Source organism: Aspergillus nomiae (genome assembly GCF_001204775.2).
Source record: "Aspergillus nomiae NRRL 13137 chromosome Unknown contig00006, whole genome shotgun sequence".
Classification (NCBI taxonomy): domain Eukaryota; kingdom Fungi; phylum Ascomycota; class Eurotiomycetes; order Eurotiales; family Aspergillaceae; genus Aspergillus; species Aspergillus nomiae.
Window position 1 is genome coordinate 98,633 of NW_015378061.1, and position 24,044 is coordinate 122,676.

General features: G+C 50.0%; 8 protein-coding genes across 8 annotated transcripts; 2 read left to right on the forward strand and 6 right to left on the reverse strand.

The window, feature by feature from the left end:
• Positions 1–435: 435 nt before the first annotated feature.
• ANOM_000764 (Zn(II)2Cys6 transcription factor) lies at positions 436–2,503 on the forward strand (the record flags this gene model as incomplete). The annotated part of the gene is made up of 3 exons (XM_015546022.1): positions 436–538; positions 595–759; positions 819–2,503. 3 exons carry the CDS (start codon positions 436–438, stop codon positions 2,501–2,503), a joined length of 1,953 nt encoding a protein of 650 aa, XP_015412024.1.
• Positions 2,504–2,938: 435 nt separating this feature from the next.
• On the reverse strand, positions 2,939–4,149 carry ANOM_000765 (putative oxidoreductase; the record flags this gene model as incomplete). Its single annotated transcript, XM_015546023.1, has 3 exons — positions 2,939–3,237; positions 3,300–3,738; positions 3,820–4,149. The coding sequence occupies 3 exons, from the start codon at positions 4,147–4,149 to the stop codon at positions 2,939–2,941; spliced, it is 1,068 nt and encodes a 355-aa protein (XP_015412025.1).
• A 629-nt stretch (positions 4,150–4,778) lies between these two features.
• Positions 4,779–7,483, reverse strand: ANOM_000766 (FAD-dependent oxidoreductase; the record flags this gene model as incomplete). Its single annotated transcript, XM_015546024.1, has 5 exons — positions 4,779–5,145; positions 5,603–6,357; positions 6,411–6,781; positions 6,848–7,122; positions 7,188–7,483. 5 exons carry the CDS (start codon positions 7,481–7,483, stop codon positions 4,779–4,781), a joined length of 2,064 nt encoding a protein of 687 aa, XP_015412022.1.
• A 1,881-nt stretch (positions 7,484–9,364) lies between these two features.
• On the forward strand, positions 9,365–12,811 carry ANOM_000767 (DUF3433 domain-containing protein; the record flags this gene model as incomplete). The annotated part of the gene is made up of 1 exon (XM_015546025.1): positions 9,365–12,811. The coding sequence occupies one exon, from the start codon at positions 9,365–9,367 to the stop codon at positions 12,809–12,811; it is 3,447 nt and encodes a 1,148-aa protein (XP_015412023.1).
• A 454-nt stretch (positions 12,812–13,265) lies between these two features.
• On the reverse strand, positions 13,266–14,675 carry ANOM_000768 (FAD dependent oxidoreductase; the record flags this gene model as incomplete). Its single annotated transcript, XM_015546026.1, has 1 exon — positions 13,266–14,675. One exon carries the CDS (start codon positions 14,673–14,675, stop codon positions 13,266–13,268), a length of 1,410 nt encoding a protein of 469 aa, XP_015412026.1.
• A 407-nt stretch (positions 14,676–15,082) lies between these two features.
• ANOM_000769 (uncharacterized protein) lies at positions 15,083–19,363 on the reverse strand (the record flags this gene model as incomplete). Its single annotated transcript, XM_015546027.1, has 4 exons — positions 15,083–16,585; positions 16,633–18,943; positions 18,994–19,013; positions 19,064–19,363. 4 exons carry the CDS (start codon positions 19,361–19,363, stop codon positions 15,083–15,085), a joined length of 4,134 nt encoding a protein of 1,377 aa, XP_015412027.1.
• A 1,028-nt stretch (positions 19,364–20,391) lies between these two features.
• Positions 20,392–21,192, reverse strand: ANOM_000770 (uncharacterized protein; the record flags this gene model as incomplete). Its single annotated transcript, XM_015546028.1, has 1 exon — positions 20,392–21,192. One exon carries the CDS (start codon positions 21,190–21,192, stop codon positions 20,392–20,394), a length of 801 nt encoding a protein of 266 aa, XP_015411967.1.
• A 535-nt stretch (positions 21,193–21,727) lies between these two features.
• Positions 21,728–22,876, reverse strand: ANOM_000771 (isocitrate lyase/PEP mutase family protein; the record flags this gene model as incomplete). The annotated part of the gene is made up of 3 exons (XM_015546029.1): positions 21,728–21,778; positions 21,830–22,314; positions 22,393–22,876. The coding sequence occupies 3 exons, from the start codon at positions 22,874–22,876 to the stop codon at positions 21,728–21,730; spliced, it is 1,020 nt and encodes a 339-aa protein (XP_015411966.1).
• Positions 22,877–24,044: the final 1,168 nt, after the last annotated feature.

A 24,044-nucleotide genomic window follows, 5' to 3' on the forward strand; every position in this document is an offset into this window, starting at 1 on the left:
TTTCAGTTTGTAGGCAATTGCAATACTAGGACAATAATTGTATCTACTTGACGGACATCGCCCTTTTATAAGCCTAACCATAACGTAGTCGAGCATGCATCTCTGTTGGTATAGATCCAGAAGAGGCCATACCAACGCAATATTGGCAGGAGTCTGATTGGCTGGGACACTCGGCAGACTTCCCGAGGCCATGAAAATGCGGGGAAAAGATACGATTCTCTGTGGATCCTCGATTAACAAGACTGATTGGCCTTTTCCCCCGGCGCCAAGTTGCCGAATATCCTCCCATAAGGCAGTTTTGCTCCGATGACCGTGTCCTGTCTCTCTCATCATTCGACTACAGGTACTCTTCAACCATTCGAATTTCCCTCCGGAGCGAAAGAGGCAATTCCGTGTTCTGTTCTATATCCTGTTCCTCCCCTAGCCAATAGAAGAATGACCTCGCCCGAGCCCCTACTGGTGCCGTCAGTCTCCCCACGGGGTCGGCCAGCGCCACTTCAAACCCCATGTATCAATTGCCGATCCAAGCATCTTCGATGTAAGTACGTACTTGGTCTGCAAGGCAGAAGGCTAGGCCCAAGCTAATTCTTCTAGGTACGTATGAAACCGACCAATGTGAGCCCTGTAAACGACACAGCTGGACATGCGTCCGCCGCAACCCTCGCAAGAATCCGATTCAATTTCGTCCGGGTAGCCGTGCAAAGTATGACCAAGCCTTTGCTCCGGATCAGGTCTGGGTAAAGCTGGGCCGTAGATCGGGTAAGTTTTGTTGGCCAAGCCGCACGAAGAAACATGATTAGAATCTGATAGGTCATTAGTCCGGCTGAGATTTATCGACGAGACCGTAGACGTCATCTCGGGCTACAACTCGGCGAGTGATTCTGAAAACGAGGGGATTGACGGCGAGGAGGTGCCCTTTCGGACTGGGGCCACTGTAGGAACTCAATCAGAGGCTGCGCAATCTCTTGCTCTGGGTGCAAACAACTCCACCAAGAATGCTGCTCACGGTGGGACCCAAAGGCAGACAACAACTGTGCCGGCAATGGCTACACTTGGAGGCTCTGATACGGCCACGGTACATCGAGGTGCAGACATAGAACCTCCTACAAGCCAGGGACGGATGCACAGACCCGTCGTCTTTGTTGGAGATACTGATATCCGCCTTCAAGCTATTCTCCTACGATATTTCGCCGAGGTCATTGGCCCTCGCTTTGATTTATGTGATAACGAGCGACACTTCAGCCGTCTGGTGCCGCAACGGGCCCGTTCCTCTCCCACCCTGTTGAATGCCATTCTCACTACCTCAGCCCGCCATTTGACTCGCCTACAAAGGTATCGCAATTCTGCCGGCATCGTGGAGTGGCAGGGCCATCTATTACCAAGTTTGAGCGAGGAATCTGCCGTCTACTATCACAATGAATGCATTAAAGACCTACTACGGCTCAGCATGGATCCAGAACAGATTCACAACGAAGCTCTTCTGGCAGCAGCAATCATCCTTCGCACCGACGAAGAAATGGACGCCCCGCTCCACGAAGGCGAGGAGGACACTGAAGTTTTCCTAGGCATGTTGAACATGTTTATTAACGCCCAGGTACCACTAGTGGCAACATTACCGCACAGCTCCCCTCCCGTCTATCCATCCCAGGAAGACCTCTATGGCCCAGGAATCCAGTTGGTCCATGCACCACAACCAGATTCGCCCTCCCACCCGCTATCCTCCCCAGCCCCACAGACTAATATCTTATGGCCGTATGCCATTCCTCATGTCCCTAGACCGGACGGCCTTCGCCAAGCCGCCTTTTGGGTCGCCCTGCGTCAGGAACTATTTACCTCGTTCATGAAACAACGCCCTCTCAACTTTCCCATGAGCCACTGCGATGCGTTCCGCAATCTATCACCCGCCGAGGATGTCATCTGGGCAGATAGGCTAGTCATCTTCTGCGCTGACCTCCTCGAATACTGCTACGGAAGTAGCTATCTCCACAACGCGGACCAAACCTCACGCCACCGCCATGATCCCTCCCGCTGGCACGAACTGCGGAACTACGAACGTGATTTGACACTAGCCCTGCCAAAGTCCTTTGAACCCATGTGCTACCGAGAGCCTGATACGAGCTCCGGACAGGTCTTTCCAGAGATCTGGCATCTGGAAAGCTGTCACGTCACGGGGACCACACACCTGGAATTAGCTCGCATCCTGCTAGTCGCGTTCGATCAAAGTCGGCCTAACTTAGGACCGGGCTCGGTCTCGAGCCAAAGGAAGCTCGCCAGCACGCTGAAGGATATCGTGCGCCGGCTTTGTGGGATCGCCATGTGTAACCGTCAGTCGCCACCGGCTTTCATCGAAGCCCTAATGGGTATCACGCTGTGCGGGGAGTATTTTACTGAGCGTGGGGAACAGCAAGCCCTTCTCGGCGTTTTGAGAACCATGCGTCAGGAACATGCTTTTCCGACGGGGAAGGTAGAGAAGATGTTGCTGGATGCGTGGGGATGGGATTAGCTGAATTCCTGATATGTATTCTTTTCTTTTTCGGATTATCACATCGAATGTAAATGACAAAATATAGAATGCTTGTGTATCCACTGTTCCAGTATCCGTGCAGAGTGTACCCAATCGTGCTATTCTTGTATCATTTCACACGGGCCTCTAGCTTTCGCTGTGGCCGGGCAGACCTAGTTGTCTCCTGCAGCACTTTCTCACTTCTCGTCTCCTACCATAGCCCTAAGCAACAGGACGTATGTGGTCCATCATACCAATGCCACACTTCCGATATCCTAGTTTTGGAAAACACTTGACACGAATTTAGCAGTCCGAATAAGTATCAAAAGCGCGCATCACTTGTATTGCATAAAGTCGTCTATTTTAAACTCTATCAAACATGATATCTATTTCCAGAATAGATAGTCCCTCAAAATTAATCCAAACCCCCACATCTTAGATTCTGTTGCCCTGCTCATCAAACTCAATCTTCTTACCCGAAATCAGACTCTCCTGCAGAGCAGCTCCGATCCGGACCGCAGCGACGGCGCCCTCCAGCTGCACAGGCAACTCCGTGTTATCGAGACAGGCAGCAGTGAACTCATTCGCCTCGGTGATGAAAGCCTCCCGGAAGCGTCCGTAGTAGTGTGGGGGGATCTCGCGCCGGATACCAGTCGACTCGTAGATGTTGACCAGGTTGGAGATGGGCTGGGTGTTGACGGCCAGCTTACCCTGAGTACCAATGATCTCGGTGCCTGCGTGTGCTCCTGTTAGCGTCGTTGCGCTTTCTGTATCGCGAGATAGAACGAAAACTTACTGTCTTCCTGTCCAGCAGCCATCATCCGGCTACAGTACAGCTGTGCGATCTTACCACCGTAGAACTCGACAATACCGAGCGCATTGTCACGATCGTTGTACTTTCTCAGCTCTGGGGAGACGGCAGTGATACCGACAGCAGTGACGGATTTCACAACGGAGTCCTGGCCGTAGAACCACAGCGCAAGATCAATGTCGTGGATGGAGCAGTCGACAAAGATACCACCTGAGAACTGGGCATATTCGACGAAGAATCCTGAGGGGTCGAGCTTGTCGCAGGTCTGAGAGCGGAACACGCTGGGAGTGCCGATCAGGCCAGCGTTCATCTTCTTGAAGGCGTCGCGGTAGGAGGCGTCGAAGCGGCGGGAGAAACCGCACATGACTTTTTGGTTGGGGAACTGCTGGATGGATTCTCTGTAGGCGTCGACGACGGATTGGGACTATTGTATCGTTTGTGTTAGTTTTGTTCGTCTTTCTCTTGTTTCTTCCAAGGGTGGAGGAGGGATTGGGGGAAGACATACCTCGTCCACATTGATGCTCAAGGGCTTTTCGCATAAAACGTGCAATCCACGACGGATGGCCTTGATGGCCTGCTCGGCGTGTACGCTGGTGGCTGAGGCGATCACAACAGCTTGCAGACCGTTGGCCTGCTCCTTCTCCAGCATCTCATCGTAGTCCAGGTAAGTGCGGGCGCCACCCAGATTGTCCTGGGCCCAGTCCAGCTCATGTTGCACTGGGGAAGAAGCCGCGACGACCTCAGCGCGGGGAGTCAGGGCATAGAAGTGGTGTGCATGACGAGCACCCATGCGGCCGAGGCCAGCGATGGCGACTTTGAGGGTAGCAGGGGCCATTGTGTCTGTATGATTGGGATGGGGAATGGATTGATGATTCTCGATCTGTTGGAGGGCTCCAGGGCCCCTTTATGTTGCCTCGACCTCCGTTGGAGGCGGGGTATATAACCCTTGATGGTGGGGATATTCATTGCCCATAATTGCTGTTTGGCAGAGTTCCAGCTCTCAATGGTGTTTGGTCTGGGGAGCTTGTTGCATGCGCAAGTCGGGTAGTTTTGCGGCGAGCTTTTCTCCGCACTTCGTCTCCGTAGCTGCTTTGTAGGGTTGATTTGGCAGGTGGTCGGCGATAACCTTCTCTTTTGATTTTCCAGGGGAATTAATTTCCGGCGCCACCGACGGGCCAGCCCTAAAAGGCCATTTACCCCGCGGGTTATGAGATCATGCTTGACAAGATGCGACAACAAATCCCCCTCGCCATGCGAGGATTCGCATCGGATAAAGGAATAAGAAGTCGAAAGCGGGTCGCATTGGGCGTGTGAATCGCAGTAGACCAAATTTAAGCACAATTGTTCTCGTTTGAGGTGATTGCGCCCGACATGTTTCAGCCCTTAGAAATTGTCGCAAGTTTCAATCGCAGTGTGTCATTATTCTTGACTACAAATTGTATACACCCAGAAACAACGCCAGATTCAAACCTCTTTCGAATGCGACTGTGTCTTCGCAATCTTTGCCATGATCTCTTCCCTCCAGGCCCAACTCAAGGCCATCGCACCAGAACCCAGAATCGCAGTCGTTTGCGCGAATCGCCCAATCACCTTCCACCACGAAACGAGGCGCTCGAAATCTTTCAATTCACTGGATTTCATCCCCAGCCAAACAAGTCCGCTTGTCATCGCGATTGTTGCGTCGTACTTGAGGAATATCGCAACACTGTCGGCAAAATTCGTCACAGGAAGTTGGTATTCCTGCAAAAACAGACTGGTCCTAGAGACCCCTCCGGAAGCGAACACCGAGTGTGAACGAAGGTCGAGCCATAGACCAGAGCGAGCGATAGATCTATGTGGCTAATGTGGTGCAGACTTTTGGTGGATTATCGTTTCGCTTCATCCTCCTGTTGTGGTCGCCGTTGGGTGGGCAGGGATGCGCATGCCTCGACAAGGCGGAAGGGAGCCTGCACCAGGGGCACGGTGATGGGGGATAAATGCCAGATGGCGTTGAAGTATTGACGCATGGCAAACGTCTTCGGGAAGAAATTGCCAAAATTGGGTCCGTAGCACCCTGCAATGAGTGTGGAGAGGAACCACCCGAGCGCATCTGTTTGAATCGGCAGCCGAGGAGATTAGCGACCGGTGTGCGCAAATCTTCGATCATACAGGCCAAAGGGAGCAACCCGACTCTTCAGAATGGAAGTACCGTGCCTAGCAGCACGAAACTGTGTTATCGCGTCATGTCAGCATATCCTGTATTTTCCGTAGGAGATAACATTGCTGACACAGACACAGCCTTCACGTACAGCATCACTTCAGCCCAGGTATGAGTCTTGCGGTAGCGCTCCAGGAGCCAAATCACGCACACTATCCCCAAGTCGGTCAGTAAAGATCTCATTTGCCAATATGATGCGGGCTGAGAGTTGCCAAGTGATGGCAAGAAGAAGGCGATGAATGACCCGATCAGTTTGACCAGGACGGACACATTGTGTATATGTTCTGCGACTCTCAACATTTCCCCGTTCCTTGCAGTCCATGATCCTTTCTGGAGAATCGGAAGGGCTATGGGAAACCCCTTCTCAAAGAGTCCCATCGCGATAATAGCATAGGCGATTAGCCCGACAAGTGGTACACATGTCAGTGCAAGCTTCACTATCCTGATGAGGGCGGTTTCAGTCTGGCCAGACGGTCGGACGTGTGGCATGGTGCCTTGTATCGCCCTCGCAGGGACCGGGAGGAAATCGAGAATCTCGCCCTCGACGAACATCTGAGACGATCGGTATGTAAGGTAGCGGGACAAATAAGGTAGCAGATATTGCGAAATTATGGTATGCATAATAGTTGCGCCCGATTCGAATCGAGTCGCCTCGTTTGCCAGTGTCAGGATCTCTTTAGCCCGGGGTTGCCGGGCCTTTTTCCATTCTTGCAGAGCATCATTGATGCTCTGGAGGGCAATCGGACCATGTCCTCCAGAAAGTTTAACCAAACAGGATAGGCAATTTGCCAATGATGCAGCAGTTTCAATTGCACTATTGCCGCCTTGGCCGATATTCGGAGTCATCTGCAGTAGGTCGGTCAGGGTAGCCCGAGCTCTTGGGACAATTGACGACATACCTTGTGAATCGAATCTCCAATGCAAACGCATCGATCCATACTCCAATACTGGTAAAGGGCCTCCTCCAAGCAGAGGTACGCCTTGACCTCAACCTTCTCATAGACCTTCGAGAAGGGAACAGTTGGTGTGATGGGTATATGCAGATACTTGGCTACATGCTCCCCCAGGTCTTGCTCGTTAAACCTGGGCACGTCCGATCCAGTGAATGGCCGGTCCATCTTAGCAAAAAGAAACCAATAGATACGACCTCCTTTTCCGCCGATGGTGAGGGTAGAGTAACCCTTGGCAAAGGTCCGGTGAGCTTCTCCAGGATTCACCCCAACGGTCGGATTCGAGATGCCAAATAGGCATGAGTATTCGGCTTTCATATCTAAATCATGCCACTCAAGTAAGCACGGGAACAGGGTAGATCTGCTGTACAGGTCACCAGACATACTAGCTTTTTCTGTAGCGACGTCCTTGGTCAACCCGAGAGACTCCATATACCTCCACATCTCCTCTCTAACAATACTCCTTACGCCATCCGCACCTACAACCAGATCTCCTTCGAAAGTCGACCCATCTTTGCAGTGCACAACAGCTTTATTTGGCAGATTCTCCACTCGGACGACCTTTTTGTTTATGTGGACTCGGCATTGGTGTTCTCCCAAGCGGGAGTAGAGAATACGCAATACTATCTGCCGGTCCAAAAACGCGATTGGGTAACCGTGTCTAATTGTAAATTGACGGTCAGAGCTATTCAATCTTGCAGCACCACAATTCTTGGTGTTTCATACCTGTCCTCGAAGATTTGAAGTGGCTCTGTCGTAAGATGCTTGGCCGTGCCAGACCAGTAGTGCATTGTTTTCGCGACGACGGTCTCTTCCAACACATCGTCAAATATACCAAGTTGATCCAAAATTCGGGCCCCGTTTGCGAGGATGCCGATTGAAGCTCCGACTTGCGGCGCAATGTGATCATTGGCTTCCAGAACGACAAAATCAATTCCGCATCGCTGCAAACTATGGGCGAGGGTGAGGCCAGCGATGGAGCCTCCGACGATGATCACACGAAAGTTCTTCACGTTTGCCATGTTTGTCCACGTCCTACCAGGTGAACTCAAGGTGCAGATGGCGGGCAGATCAAGGTCTTCTGGACCACAGGCTGATGCTGACAGTTTATACAGTCGCTTCTACGTCGCTGTGTAACAGGAGATCTCACGTGTCATCTTACAGGCTACAACTTTGAAGGATATCCTTTCTTTTTCCAGTCCATTGGAGAACCAAATATTCTAGGTTCCATGAAGGCTGGTCCAAAAAGACCACTCACCACGACCAATTACCACAGTGTATACTGTCAATCGCGGAATCAACATACTCCATCTGCGCAATCGCAGATCGTAAGATCCTCAATCACTTGGCATATTTCTCTTGGTTCCATTCTCAGATGTACTGGAATTCAAGCCTGCGTATACATGTGTATTTGACATGGGTTCTTTGGATGTTTTACTGATAGTTGCTTTTGGAATTATGTGATTGAGAGCGTATGATGTTGGCAAATATAAGAAGATCTCGATCATCGATCATAGCACAGTACGGACCGGTCAGATCCGAAAATATTCCGTTTCGGGTCCAGTATGATCAGCATGTTCCACGTTCTGTCTTGAAATTATGGTATGGAGGCCTCGTGGCTGGTTGAAGTTGATGTATATACTGCATTTTATCTAGTGCCCATCCCAGGTCTCAGCCAACTGTGTGGAGCGAGGATCACTTCTCACAATCCTGAAATACTTCCTTCGTATAGAATTATACGAAGTGAAAGTGATCCAGTATCTTCAAGGCAAAACAGGAGAAATCGATGGCAAAGGATAGCTGAATCAACGAAATTAAACAATATTGGCCACTCCGAAGACTTGGCCGTGCGCCGGGGCGGGGCGGAATCAGCGCGGGTTTGCTCTCCAGGCCAGTGACTACAAGTCAGCCCACCACATGATAAGGCGGTCTGGCCAGGCATAATGGACAGGTTGGGCTTCGTGCAATGCACCCTACAATATTGGTGATCTCACTTCGAACGTTCTCCATTTTCTTTTTATGTAGATTAATCTAAACAGCGAGTGAAATACTTCTATAGTATTGAAAGAGTATCACTTTCATCGAATAACCTTCTTTGATTTTCCTTTCTTACGAGTCTTTCTTACTTCTATCCCGCCTGTGAACCACAAGAAGAGACATATATTTTCGTTGATAGGCTTGCGGGATACGCTGGCTGCTAAGGGCTCCCACACCACGCTTGTTGTTTACGCCAAAATGGCTGAGCAATCAGGCATATAAATCATTAAGATATTCCTCTATTTTATACGGATCCAGGATACCACTTGTGAGGCTAATAGTAAGGTACCATATGGTATGCAAAAGCATGGATGATTCCATCCACGTGTCTGGCAGAAAACTGAGGCGGTGGAGGAGATGACGAACGCAGGTACGTACTCCACTCCGTAAATGGTATGGGTGGTCTCTGTCACGTGGACCCCCCCAACGGCACAGGAACCCGTCGTCTTTTCGTCAAACCTTAATACCATTTCCAACCTCTCGACGGATATTAATTCCACGGTGTTTGTCGGTTTGGCTGTGAGACATTGATGAATACCAGAGATCAAGTAATGGTCCCCACGGCTCTCGCCTGGAGTGAATGCGATGTTCCCTGAATTTGGCGATTCTTGATCAACTCAATGCCTCTGGGGGTTCTTGTCCATTTCGGCGGCAGTAGCGGAACCACCCCACAGCTACGCAGTAGGGCACGAAGCTAAGAGGAGGTGCCCTTGAATCCCGCCAACGACAGATCTACTGCGGAAGCCGGAAGGTTGCCGTATGCGATGTGGGGGAAATATGGATCTAAAGCAGCGAGGTCGGTGACAGGGTCAGGATGGCGTCCAAGGACGCTACGCCCGACTTACCTGCTTTTCCTGGCATCGGTCATGGTCGTAATGCTGCTGGCTGTTGAGCTGCTTCGACAGTACAGTGATATCAAAGGTGGTCTTGTATTTTACGACGACACAGACGATGTACCAGACCATGTGACGTTTGCGTACAATTATATTCCAACAATCCTGGGCTTGTCGTTGATGACCCTCTGGTCTTTCACGGTCTACGATGTCTTCCGTTTAGAGCCCTACTTTCAGCTATCCAAAGAGCAGATATTTCCTGCCGACGTGCTTTCCGCTAATTATATCTTTGGGCCTTTCATATCAGCGCCTTACTCTTCGGCGAGGAGAAAGCATTGGGTGGTGTTTGGGGTGTCTATCATAAATATTCTCGTACAGCTACTGCTGCCCTCTACGCTGAGCGCTTTGCTGGACCTGGATAGCGTCCCAATGTCTTCTCCCGCGACGTTGAGAAGTTGGCCGGAACTGGTGGCGGTTGGAGAGCAAGCCGAATGGATATCTTCGCAACGGAACATGAGTCTATATTCTCTGACAAGGGGAGATCTTGGAGAGACACCGTCGCGTCTCTCACACTTTGCCATCCCACCAGTAGAACTCCCCTCCGATGATACACTCGCCACGGCTCGATGGAAAGTTAATCATACCGTGTACTGGGCCGACCTTACATGCTCCGATTTGCCCGTCAGCAACTCACCCACGGCGAATGTCACTGTGAGCATCGGGGAAACCACTGCCGATCATTCTAATTACTCTACCCTAACCTGTGCGCTTCATGACGTGCGTCTGGCGTCACTTCCTGACCCTTCCCAGGACTGCACTTTAAATGCGAACTACAGTGGTATCTTCGACCTGACAGCTACTCCGATACAAGCCCGACGCTGGGAGCTTGACACGATCCCGTGTGCCCCACAAGATGTATACGGCTTTCTCCTCGACATCGAGGCAACAGATTCCGGTCGCTTAGTCGGACAGAGAGAAAGCCCCTCGGCACCAGTTGTAGTGACACCCAAGGCTCAGTTCTTCTCATGTGACATGCAGTATTATACGGCGAAGGCGGAGGTTTCCATGCAGGCCAATGGTTCGGTAGTCGCAATTATTGTCGATAAGGACTCTATATCTGCTCTTGATAGTTCGGATTTGGATATAGCTGGATTTAAAACATTTCTCAAAAGCGGCATCTGCCCTACGGGAAATGTTTGCCCCTCTGGCAATGGAACGTTGACAAACCATTCTCTTGGTCAATGTGACCTAGGCATAGGAGGGTATATGCCCCTGTGCTCTACATCTGTGCAGTACTCGCAGGTTCCCATCTCCGGGGACAAATTCATGTCCAAAATCCGTACGGATATGAAGCTCGGTTTTGCGCGTTTGCTGAGCCGCCTCTTCAATACAAATGCAGCGTATACTCCTGTTCAAGGCGTCGGCACAACTGACCAAGTGGCTGTCCTGGTCATTACCTCCCCTGCAATTGCGTCCGAGATAATCCTTCTCCTTGGGGCAGTCACGTGTGTCTTCCTTGCTGTTTTCTACCGGTCGCGCGAGAACATACTCAAGAGTGACCCCGGCTCGATCGCGGCTATGTGCAGCATCGTGGCAGACATATTCAACCCAGCTGGTGTTCAGGCGATTGCCAAGTACACTGACCAATCCACCGCGCGACAACTGAATCGCAAGCTGCGTGCCTGGCAATGCTACTGGTATCCAGAGCCATCAGGTCGAAAACTGGGGTTCCTTCCCGGAGAAGCCCCGCCCAGAACACTCCGTGAGAAAGTTCTATCAAACAAACCAGCGAGTAGGAAAGCACCACGCCCAGATCCCAGCCTTCATTTCTTATCGAAACCCATATTTGTCGCTGAGCTTCTAGGCTTGTTAGCGGTTATCTGTTTCATGGCAGTATTGTTCGTTCTGTGTTCAACAGATCGCCGCCTCCGACGCCTCTCAGATAGTGCATCAGATCGACTCTCTATTGCTTTGAACATCATACCGTCTCTTATCGCGTCGATCTTGCGAGCTTTGTTCAATTCGATCTACTTGCATCTGGGCATACTAGAGCCGTGGATTCATCTCCAAAAAGGCGGGGTAGACGCGAGAAATTCCCTGCTGCTCAATCTGTCCTCCCAAAGTCCAATTACCGTGTTTTTCCGGTCTATGCGCTCCCGCTCCTTCGTGCTCAGCCTGGTCTCACTGTGCTGCATCATCAACACCGGCCTTCCAGCCGTTCTGGGCGCGCTATTTACCCAAAGCCGCACGACAGCAGCCTGGCCTACGCAGGCTGTGGAATTACGCTACGACCGTTCTACTATTCTCAATTCCAGTACCATCCCTACCCTCTTCCAATACGGTCCTATTGAATCAACCCTGTTAAATTCGATTTCGTTGCTTCCGTGGACATCGCCGGATTATTCATTTGTTCCATTCGCAGTTCGTACGAATAAGATGGATAATACATACCAAGCTGTGACGCTGGGTATTGGGGCTGATTTGAACTGTCATCTTGTTCCGTTTACTCATGCTCTCTCGAACGATGAGTACGATGAGGATTCGAGTATCCCCAACCTTACCACTAGAGATACTGAGAATGGGGAGCGTGTGCCATCTATCATTCGTGACAACGCAAGCGAACCATATTCAGTCCAGCTACTAGCACCGAGTGGAGCGACTGATAATGGCACGCTGACTGTTCTTCTAACCCTTCACTCGAGCTCTAGCCCAGACTTCTATTCGAAACTCGCTTTGCAATGCCATTCTATTCCAAGAATACAAAATTTTACAATTGGATTTGATCCCAGTGGGATACTACAGTATTATTATCCAATCGACAGCGCATTCACGAGCGGGCAACTAGTAGACAATGTGACATCGAACGTGGCAAACTACCACCAACACTTTCTCGCTTCAATCCAGAACACCTCTGGAAAGGGCGCCGTTGATGAGCCCAAGTTATTCCCGTCCGACTGGCCCGGTTCCCTGATCAAGATGCTGTACGAAAATGGGAACTCCCAACTGACAATTATCGACCCGGACCGTCTCGCTGATGCAACACAACAAGTCTACCAATGGCTTTTCGCAGCATATTTCAGCCTTCAGAAAGACATGTACCTCAAACCCCTACCCGAACCGATAATGGACAACAATGCCCAAATTATGCGACCCACATGGGCCATAGCCCGGTCCCTTTCATCATTCATCGTCGCCCTGATCATGGTATCGTCCATGGTCATTGCCCTCGTCCTCGTGTTCATCACGCGATACGGCAAGTTCAAGGGGCCCCGAGTCCCGCGGTCACTTGGCTCTGTGCTTGTCTGGCTTACCGACAGCCCCATCCTCCCTAGTTTCTACGGTACCCATGACTGGACCACTGCTGCTCGTCGGGATTACCTGATCGGGCTCGATAAAAGGTATATTTTCCGGATGGTCACCACACCAACCGGAGAACAGAAATGGGTTATCGAAGAGGATCGGGCTGAAAAGGCTGGGTGACCGCATGTCTATATGACCTGATGTAGGGCTTGTAAATAGTGTATAAAGATATCATGAAACTGTACGTCATTGACGGTAATATAATATTCTAATCATGAAGCCCTATCAAATGATCTATCTTTTGCTGGATGATATCGTAGTACATGTTGTCCACACGATAATTTACAAGGATGAACCATGTTACAGGAGCATCATGCGATGTGACTTGGATAGACTGACTCTATCCACCGGTTCGTGTCACACACGACCTCCACGCAGTCCAGATCCAAATTTCCTGCTTTTGATGCTGTACTCAGCGATTCAACACGTCTTGTCTCTACAAGCAGAGGACGGTCTCATGTGGCACGTAAAATCGAATCTAGATTCGGGTATAGCCAATTACCGCATATCAAACATCAACACTGAATTTGGTCAAACCACCGAAAGCCACGACACCATCCCAACTGTCCAACCCTCACCCTCCAAACATCTTCCCCACAACAGAATCCGTATACTGCCACAACAAAGCCGAATAATCCGAAGCAAGAGTCAACCCCGTCCAAAACGTGCTCCTCTGACCCTGCAACCCATAAACCTTCCTGTAAAACCCATCCTGTACGTCCTCCACCCCCACCATCATCGACGTCGGAACATGGCTCCCAAACACCGCCATCTCCCAATCCTCCTGGATAGCAAACGTCCCCGCCGTCGCCATGCGGTGTAAATCCCCCATAATGAGTTCCCGGGCCTGCGAGTCCGTGAAGTTCATATCCCCGACGATCTTACTCGCGAGATAGTTATTGGGACCCATATCCTGGAGCGCCCATTGGAAGGGGGCGCGCGGCAGATTCCCCGGTTTCTCGTCCGGGTCGACATTCTGGACGTTGATGTCGTTGGGGATTCCCGTGTTCTTGAGGACAGCAACGTAGTATGTTTTCCAGAAGAGCTTGGCGAAGAGTGATGTTTCTTCTGGGACGAGGTCGAGGCTTTTCAGATTCTCGGGAGTCGGGGGGATGGTGACGAGGAGCTTTTTCGCTTCGATGAGTGTTTTCTTTCCCGACGTGTCTTGCGTGAGTATCTTGATTCCAGTGTCTGAGCGTCTGGTGTGAGTGGCTTTGCTGTTGTAGAGAACATCGCTGTCGAGTACCTCGCCGGCCTTGCGGTAGAGTTCATACATCCCGTTGTTCGGCGTGATGTATCCCCCCTGCAGGAAGATGTCTATATGTGCGATGCCGAATGCTTGGATGACATATAGCGTCGGGGTGGCGAGCATATCGCCCAACGCATTGGCGAAGGTGTATATGACGCTTAGCGCCCCTTCGAACTTGTATTTCTCGACGAACTGGCTAAACGGCCAGAGGAGCTCTTCCGGCACGGGGTCGGGAAGGTTGTAGACGCCATCCTTGAGGTAGTCGAATTTCTGGATTGCAGACCGGTAGACAAGGAGGGCGGCGACGGTGTCGAGAATGCCAGCTGGAGGAGGGACCTCGTGTCCGGTTTTGAAGTTGACGTATTTGTTAACGAGGGAGCCTGGGGTCAGCGGTTTCGATTGCACGCCGAGGCGATTGAAGAAATTCCTCGAGATATTGGTGTTGAAGACGCCTTGAACGCCGTAATCGACATGGCCACCGTTCTCTACGTAGAGGGTTTCGGCATGCCCGCCGAGCCGTGAGTTGCGTTCGACGACCACTACACTTTTGTTCATGTCTTTTAGGCGGATCGCTGCGTAGGCGCCTGTTGCGCCGCCGCCGAGGATGCATACATCGCGCGTTACTATATTGTCGGCAGTGAACTCTTCTTCTGAAGGGGATTGGGCTTGTACGAGGGAGATTAGGAGAAGTATGGCGTGTAGGAGGCGCCAGGGGGCGCATAACGAGAGGGTCATTGTGGGTAGTCCAGGCGCGACTGAGCGGAACGCGACAGAATGGTGGGCTATGGAGGAGAGTAATGGATCATTTTATATGGAAGGTAAAAAAAACGTGTCGGTTCATTTTAGAACTGAGGGCACCAATAGTTAAATTCCTATTCCGTCCGCTGACGGTGGTGTACCAGCCCTATTGTGCAGCAGGGGCTTGCGCAGTCAGCGTGACTGTCCATGGTACTCAATGCGCAAGCCTGAGCAGTCATTCCAGTGGTACATGCCAGGGATACCCTGTTCGTCGGAAGCTTTATGATTTGTGCCACCTTTAGACGAAAAGACCATCTACACCAGTGGCAGCTGTGCTCGAGTGAACTAGGAAGAGTCAATGACAGTCAATGGGCTGTGCAGCTTGTACAATTGGTTGCTCCGACTTAGTGCTCAATGTAGACGTAGTTCCTTCTAATAAGTTCTGTCCATTCGCCCAAAGGGATAACTGCTTCTCCGAAAGGCACATAGCCCACTGGAATGTCTCGGATGATCGACTCCCTCGCAGGAATGTAGAGAATGTCATGGCTCTTATGGCACACTGAGAATGGAAGGGTGCCATCGCAAATTTTTTGGTAGCATTCCATGTCAATCTGGAAGTCAATGCAATCCCTACACCAGAGCATGTCTCCCAAATACGACCAGGAATTCCCACAGTTTCCATCACAGTAGATGATAGCTGTGTCGGAAGTGTTTAGTGACATCATGGCTAAACTTGTTAGCATGTTTCTAGTATCCTCCAAGGGTAGGAACACAGTCAATAAACTAGAATACGCGTATTTGTCATTGTCTTCGTCGTCGTCGGACAGGATTTCTAGAGCCTGTTTCACGATCTCTCGAGTGATTTGCTTAGCTCGTAGCACATCTCCCTGAGTCTGGTAGTACCGCGCAAGATAAAGCTTTGGTGGGAGTGCGTCGCTCCTAGATGCTCCGTCGGGAACCAAGTCCTCTAACTTCTGGAGGTATGAAGAAGTAGCCTCGGTGTCGTCCCCTGACGTCTGTGCCTTACGGAGATAGAGAGGACCGAGTTTGCTAATCAGCAATGGCAAAATGGTATTCAGATGGGACTGTGGAACGTCGGCCAAGATCTTCTCCCACTCGGCAATCGCCTTTGATTCACGATCTCGCAATGAGTATATTGCTGTGGCATAGTAATACCGAATATAACATAATGTGGCACGGTCCTGACGATCTTCAAGGAGATTGATTGCAGATTCGTATGTCTCCGCCAAGAGATCGAAGTGCTTTGTCCGTAGTGCTGCTTGCAGGAAAATCTGGTGGAACCGATCAGCGTTCCAGAGCTCGATGACCATCTCCGGCAATCCCTGTGAGACGTGTGCCGAGTTCTTAACTCCTTTCAGAGATACTATAATCTCTGGCCACCTGCTCTCGGTAGCGAGAGCACTCAGAACCATTGTCACCCGGTCATAGTTTGTCGGGTCGAGTTCCATTGCCATTTTGCAGTATATAATAGCTGTGCTTGGGCAATTGTCTTCCCAGTAAAGTAGCCCAAACATGTATAGGAGCTTAGCAAACTCGACGCGCTGAACAGGATCTTGTCGCCATTGGCTGTCGGATGCAAGACGCTCCTCAATAGGAGCATTTAGAATCTCAATACCCTCCTTCGTCCCTACCAACTTTGCTAACAGGTAGGACGCTCGCCAGTCTTGCGGATCAAGCATCAAGGCTTGACGAGCCCTGGTCTCTGCGAGCCTGGGAAGCCCGAGCACCTCCAACAGGTTGCCCATTTGAACGTGCCACAACGAAGGCTTTGTCTTGACGTCCAGAATGGTTTGACACCAATTTTCAACATTGTCTATCTCTTCAATCGAATAAATATAGCTAGGGTCATTCACTTCGTGGGTAGCATTGCCTTGGCGACGCGCAATCTATACCTTGGTTAGTATTTCGATCTTCTGCGAGGAGCGCTACGTACCTTGTTCACGAAGCCGGCAATGAAGAGGAATGCGTCCTTTGTGAATGATTCTGAATGAGCCTCTTGCAAGAAATGTACTGCCATTCTTTTTGCGGCAGGTCTCATTAGGTCTTCATCAGGCTCTGCCCCAGACGTCACCTTTGCGACCCAAGCCCGTGTCGCCGTGTCGGAAATTTCGGAGGTAACAGCAGAGTCCCCAAGCCATCGGAGGATGGTGTTAACACTGTCATCACTGTAAAGCCAATAGCGTCGTATCTTGAACCGAAGAGTAGGATTATCAACAGACTCCGCACAATGCAGTAAGATATCGATTGAACTGTCCTCGGTAAACAGTTTCGCCAAGCGTATACCCACTGCGCGCTTGCAAGCAACGTCTGCTAACGCTAGATCAACAGCTGACAAATGGCTTATGAGGTATTTCCGTGCATAGGTAAGGAGTCGCGTGCGTTTTCGATCAGTCTCCTCTGTCAAAACATCTAAACACGTCAAGGCCATCTTTGTCTCACCCGTATGCGGATCATCCTTGTTGATACCACTGCCCTTGGGCCTCAGCAGTTGCACGAGGTAGGCGTCAAACTTCAACTTGGTGTAAACCTCCGAGGGACAGACCGTGAGGAGGAAGTGTTTGACCATGGCCACTTCTGCTGCTTGTGCTGCCTCCTTGCCATGCAAATCATTCAAGTCATGGGTAGCGTTTCTCAGCGGAATGTAATGCTCAATCTCAGAGGATCGGAAATCAACCTTTCCGTTCCTATCCACTTCGAATAGTGGGTATTTTATCTTGATCTTTTGCTCGAGAGGCAGCAACGACGTCTCTCCGCTTCTTACATACAGAACTGCAGACATCTGTTTTGGCGTGAGAAGGTCCTTGCCATAAACGATCCAGCGCACAATCTCATTGATTTCCAATAGCTCTTTTTTGGAGCGGCTTTCGTTCATCTTTTCGATTTCCTCGGTGATCTGCTGCGAGCGTTCCTTGCTTGCATCGTCCAGAGCCTGCTGTATGTCCGTTTTATACTCCAGGGAGCTAATATGGTCGAGGGTCCGATCTATCTTGAAGTAGTCACCATTTGTTTCTGTACATAGTCTGTGCCGAATATTGTCCCTGATCTCCGATATTCCCAAGCGACCGCGATCGGTCAATGCTGGCATCCTATCCATCCGGTTCTCTATAAACTTCTCAACATCCGATCGGTTATGTGTACTGATAGATATGCAATCAAAATGAACATCCCCAGCTTTGCTTAAATGCTCAAAGCATCTGGGGTCACCGGTTACCAGAACGCGAATGTCGCGACCAGGCATGGGTATGGAGGCTCTCTGTAAGAACCTGACCATGCCTTCTCCAACTGTGTCACCCAGCCCATCAATGACAATATAAAAGGTGATGTTCATGTTGGCTAGATCCTTATTACCGAAGATCAGATGCTTTGAGATGTCGGTCGGGTCGATCTCTCCATAACGTTCACAGATTTGGGCGACAGACTTGAGATAGATTCTCTCAGACTGACTGAACTGCCAAACGAGTGACTTTGCGACCGTCTCTAGGTTCGTTGCATTTTTAAGCTCATCCCGAGAATTCCCTTCCAGAAAATAATAGCCGGTTGAAATCCTACGGTCGGAGCTCTCTGTAGTTTTCCTTTGATTGAGACGCTTGATGATAGTGGACGTGAGGAAGCTCTTTCCAGTCCCTTCACCACCAGCGATAGCCAGGATCGGCCCCCTGGATTGTCCCTTCTCCCATTCAAGGTATTTGCGTTCACTGAAAATCCATTCACCGGTACCCCATACCCGTTGCTTAAGGTAGTTGCGATAGATTGTTTGCCAGAAAGCCTCTGGCTCGCTGCTTTCCTGGTTCATCTTGGTCTCATCAAACGCCAGCGCCTTCAGGACGACCTGCTCCCTGTACTGTTTATGCTTTTCCTTCTTCTGCTCAGCTCTGTCCTCCGCAAATGATTCCACAAGACCCTGCATGAGAGCGAGATTCGCCTTCGAGCTGGTTGCAGCATCTGAGGCCAGCGCAAATGTCTGCGCAACGACCAGACGGTTCTCTTTATCGACGAGGCCCTCCATCCTGGCGAGCAGATCCGTGACCCCATTATCCTGCAGGAACAATATCTTGACCCCGGCAAGCAGCTTTCTTCTCCTTGAGCGGAGCTTAACTGTTCGATCGCAGATTTCCACGAAGAGGAGCAAGTGCTGGCATGCAACTTTACTCAACTTCGCATCCATCCCCGCGTGGACATGGTACTCCAAACGGCCTAGATATTCGGCACATTTCTCTAGAAGTCCAGCCAATCTTCGAAAATGCCTTGATAGCCCTGCCATGCTTGGATCACAAAATTGAGCGCATTGAAGCACAGCTCCGAGGGTCCAAAAGCCTTGCCGACCGTTAGCTCGTCTTGGGCTTGGCCACTCGAGAAAGTCATACCTGTGACGCAGCACCAGCTGCTATACCACCTGCTGTTTGAATGAACAGTAAGGCTTTATTGAATGAGTCTTTGATAGCCTGGAGCTTCCAAGACGACACTTTGTCATTCCTCTGCGCCGCGTCCAGATGCGATAACACGTCGTTCACCCCAAGCGGCCTGATCTTGCGCTGGTCCCCATCGGCTAGCGCCAACACCCGACTCTGAACACGCGTCCATATCTCTGTCAGCTCCTTGTTGGTCGCGGCGTCGAGTCCTTGCGGTATAAACCGTGATGCGTTCGTGAACACTGTTGTCACCATGTTTTACTTTACCAAATTTTCAAGCTGCAAGTGTTGGGCTCCCAGAGGTGATGCGGGGAATGTCGCAGGATCAACTAGTCGCGTACTCCTTTCATCTTTTTATGCGTGACGCCCTGTGGGATGAGGCTTAGACGTGCAGGTACTGACGTGTGAGAGCCTCGCTAACTGGGTTTAATTGCTCGGCACCTGCAGATCGATCAGCTAAGTGGCGCCTGGGCAGTCGCCGAGGTTAGTTATTGGTGAAGATAATGTGGCCAAGATGCAAGCGGCAGCCGTATGGCGATTGTTCAAATTATACAAAGGCGTCCAGCAGGGCTGATGTAGATGTCGATCAACAAGATATATAAGGATATTTAAAGACGAAAGGGTATATTTGATTTGGGGTGATGGTATATAGTGGCGTTCTATACAAAGACAAAGCCCAATTTCCAGTGTAGTCTTTATGAGTGTGATGCTCTAAGGCCAGCTCGCGAAATATCTCGTTCCTAGTGTGTGGAGGGTGAAGATGTAAGATGCTTTTCAGGCTGCATAACGTTTATATAGAGAACCGTACATGCTGTAGTATAGATCAGGTGATTTGTACCTATTAAACTATGTTGAACTAAATGGTTGATCGGCTTCTTGCTGGCGATGGTGTGCCTTCACCATAGTACTCTCAACACAAATGGGTAGAACACATGCTCGGGGTAGTACGGAGAATATCCTTCAGATTCTCTCCCCAGTCATTCAGTCATTTTCACACATGCAGAGCCTTTGCGAATCACCAGTACTCGGATAGTATCCACTCATCTCCCAGTCAATGGTTCCATCATGATGAATAACGAAAGGAATCACAGCATTGTATGTCAAAGGGGATTAGCAATGCTTAATACTGACAGGAGATGTGAGTAAGATGTCTTCAGTTGGGTTGTATTCATGGTAGAAGAGTTCCATTTGCTGGTTCGTTTGGCTAGCATCAACGTATCAATGGTCCGGGCACGATCATTTCATCAGGGTGGGATTTCTACTTCTATGAGACAGCGAAAGATTCACCGACAGGCGTTTGAAACCACCCGTAGTCGTGACCATGCTTCTTCAACATGCTCTGGTACCTCCACATGAGGGATGAACCCCTTTCCTCTTGGCCCATATCCACTTTCATCATCCCTCAGTCTAGGGATTTCCCCCATTACCAACTCTAAAAATCGACCCAGTGGCCACCATGTGTTTCCCAGTGGTAACTCTTGATATTTCAGCTCCCCACCTTCCGATCTCTCCATATGCGGGACAATTATTGGACAGCTCATGAAAGATGGAGGCGACAGCCTGTCTCCGTACGCCTTTTGGAATGAGGCTTTTGTTCGCAGCATCATCGTGGGATCTTGAATGATCATACACGTCTGGAGCGCTTGGAAGCCAGCTGCATCGAGCACTTTCCGACTCAGCGAGGCGTTTAAGCCACAGTTTGTGGATTGATCTTCGACCAAGATCATACAACCTCCATCCGTGATGGCGGATCGGTCAAAGAACGTGTCCAGAATCCTCTCCAAGACACGAGCTTCGGGTAAGCCGTGGATTTCTTGTGCGATCTGCGAGAAGCGAGGGTGTTGTGCGACAGCCTCATACAGGAAATGGGTAGAGTGGCCCACGCCACCACATAGGACCAAACATTTGCTCAACGACGGCCGCTCTTGTAGTACCTGAAACAAATATTCGGCTTGATAGAGTATTGCCGATGCGCAGATAACGATACCGTCCACCGGGGGACATGACGATAGGTCTTGGACCTGTTGATCCCCGAGATATTCGGCCACGACATTGATATCTTGGGCCGTTGCTTCGGAAGACATTCTTTTTGTTATGTAACCAGTGACTTTTTTTCTCTATCTGGTTCGCTATTTTGTTTCTCGGTTTTTCTCTCTTATCAGTTTGTCAATTCCATGCTCGGAGACCTGAAATGATTTTGCCGCATTATATTCATCGCGATAAATTATATTCCGGTGGGGTTGGTTTCCATTTATAGCCGCTGCGTTTGCACTCCACCGGCACGGATTACTCGTTCGGGTAGTCACGCGTCGCGCAGGTGATTCGCTGTGCCCCATTTTTTTTTTCATCCATTACCAAGTTGCTACTGCCCTCATTCGATTAAGAGAGTGGTTAAATCACTCTTATATGTGTTATGCTTGATTTCTGGTTTCAGAGTGACCTTTGCTGCCATATAGTGACGTTTTTGGTAACCATCTGTTGAAATATATTTAAGAACCTGCCTAGCTGTCAAATATTTCCAAATTTTGTTTCACGACCTTGATACTCATGACTTAAGCAAAGCCTGTTCAGAAATAGTAGCGATAGACAAATGAGTTACTTTTGTCAAATAGATTTTAACTAAGGGTTGACAGGTCCGTTCTGATCATATTCGTACCGTGTCTCTTGATCCTATTCAAACGTTAGTAATGAGCATGATCAACAATCCATGTCCAAACATACCCAGTATCGATTAAATCCAACTCCCTCGCAGACTTCCGAGTATCCCAGAATCATAGGCGGTGCCGTACCCTCAAACATGCTCTGTTTCAATCCTTCCAGCGCATCCCGAATACTCTTCAACCTCGCCGCGACCAATGTCCACGGGTATGCCACGGCCGCGAAACCCATTTGAGCCAGGTCCTTCGCAGAGAGATTCTCTGTTTTGCCCCCTTCGATAATATTAGCCAGCATGGGCATATCCAATTCCGCAACACAGCGCTGCATCGCCTCCCTATCCGGCAAGGCTTCCACAAAGACCGCATCGGCCCCTAGTCTCTTGAACTCCTTTGCCCGCGTCATCGCCTCCTCCCATCCAAGGATCAAGGCATCCGTCCTGGCCAGAATGAAAATATCCCGTCCTTCATTCCGGGCGTCGCAGGCTGCTTGGATCCGAGCGTAGGCTTCTCCGCGCGAAACAACCGATTTCCCCTTCGTATGACCGCATCCTATGCACGATTCCTAGACTCAGTATCCGCTTTGTATAGCACTTTGGCAGAGAAGTTAGGGTAGATAGCTAGACTCACGCTTCGGCCACGTCTGGTCCTCAATCATCACCCCCGCCGCCCCAGCAGCAGCAAACGCCTCCACCGTCCGCCGCACATTCATCGGACTCCCATACCCCGTGTCCCCATCGACCATCACAGGAAGACTAGTCACCCTCACCGTCTCCTGGACCTTCCCGCACATCTCCTCCAGAGCGATATACCCCGTATCAGGCAGCCCGTATGAACTCGACACGGCGAAGCCGGATAAGAACAACATCGGGAAGCCCGCCTCCTCGACAAGCCGCGACGACAGCCCGTCGTAGCTACACGGGAAGGCCAGGATCTTGGAGGGATCGTCACGCGCCAATAGCATCATTGTGCGAAGACGCGATGTTTGGAGGGAGGGGATAGTGCCGCGGACATTGGGGATGGTGAGGGGTAGAGCTCGGGTTGTCCCGTTTGTAGACTGGGTTGGGGTTGGGTTGGTGAATGTGAAGGGGTAGGGGGTGTTTGTTTGAGACATTATGGGTTTGGCACTTGGTTTAGAGTGTTGTTTTGCTCTGTTATGGTAGCTGGCTGATGTTGTTTATTCTATGGATGAGGGGTTGAGGGGTTGTGGCGTCATTGCCTTTGTTGTTTTCTTGCCAAGAGATTGGCCCTAATGCATCTCATGCATTAGATTGGTCAATTAAGTCTATGATCTGCATTATTACACTTGCAGGGAATTCTGCTATCGGCATGCATTCAAGAGGGTTTTCTTAGGGTTGTTTTGTCGCCTGTTAGGGAAGATTAGTGTGGTTTGTTTCGATCACGGGAATGAGCCTAGAATATATGATTTGGTTATACAGCCACATTTTTATCGAAAGAGGCCGTCCATATGAGAGCATATGGTTTTAATGCTATAATTATCGCCTGTAAATATATGTGCCTGGGTTGTCTGGTTGTTCACCGGTTAATGCTGGTAGGGAAAAACGCGTTAAGAGTAGCATTGAAGATGATTATGTGTTTATGCCAGCTCAAGATCCATGTGTGGTGCATAAGATCAGCCAAATATCTGGTTAATAGCTGTATCCAGTGGTGCTGTCCAGCAATTATACCGAAGATAGCCCTGTAGAATACATAATGTGCCGCAGAAGGCTTCTGTTTGGAAGAGAATCGTATACCAAAGAGGAAATACTATAGAATGACCAGAACTAGCCAAAGACACATTACACTCACCCGATTATCTCCGGATGGCGACACAAAAGCCGAGTGGAGCCGGTGTTTTCTAAGTATTCTATGTTGCCTCCACCATGATGGAGGAAACGAGAATCTTACCGGTGGCAAGTAAAGCAGGAACTGTTCGGATCAATGCCACATATCCATTGGCACCACGCCACAAAGTCGCGCAGATTATCGGTGACATTTACCTTTCGATGCGCGATTAATGACGATTACTCCGAAATGGATGCATGTACATGTCCCAGAGAGGAGTTGGACGAAGTCCGACGTTGGATAGAATTCAATGTGAACGTTTCTTCACTGGAAGCTGATAGTCGAATCGACGAAGACACTGGTGCTTCATTATGATAAAGACATCTGTTTACAATGGAGTTTGGACTTTTGTGGCGACCTGTATGATTTCCACGATAACATACCTCCCAAAATGAGGCAAGTAGGGAATTAATCCGAGTTTTGAGCGTCAGGTAGAT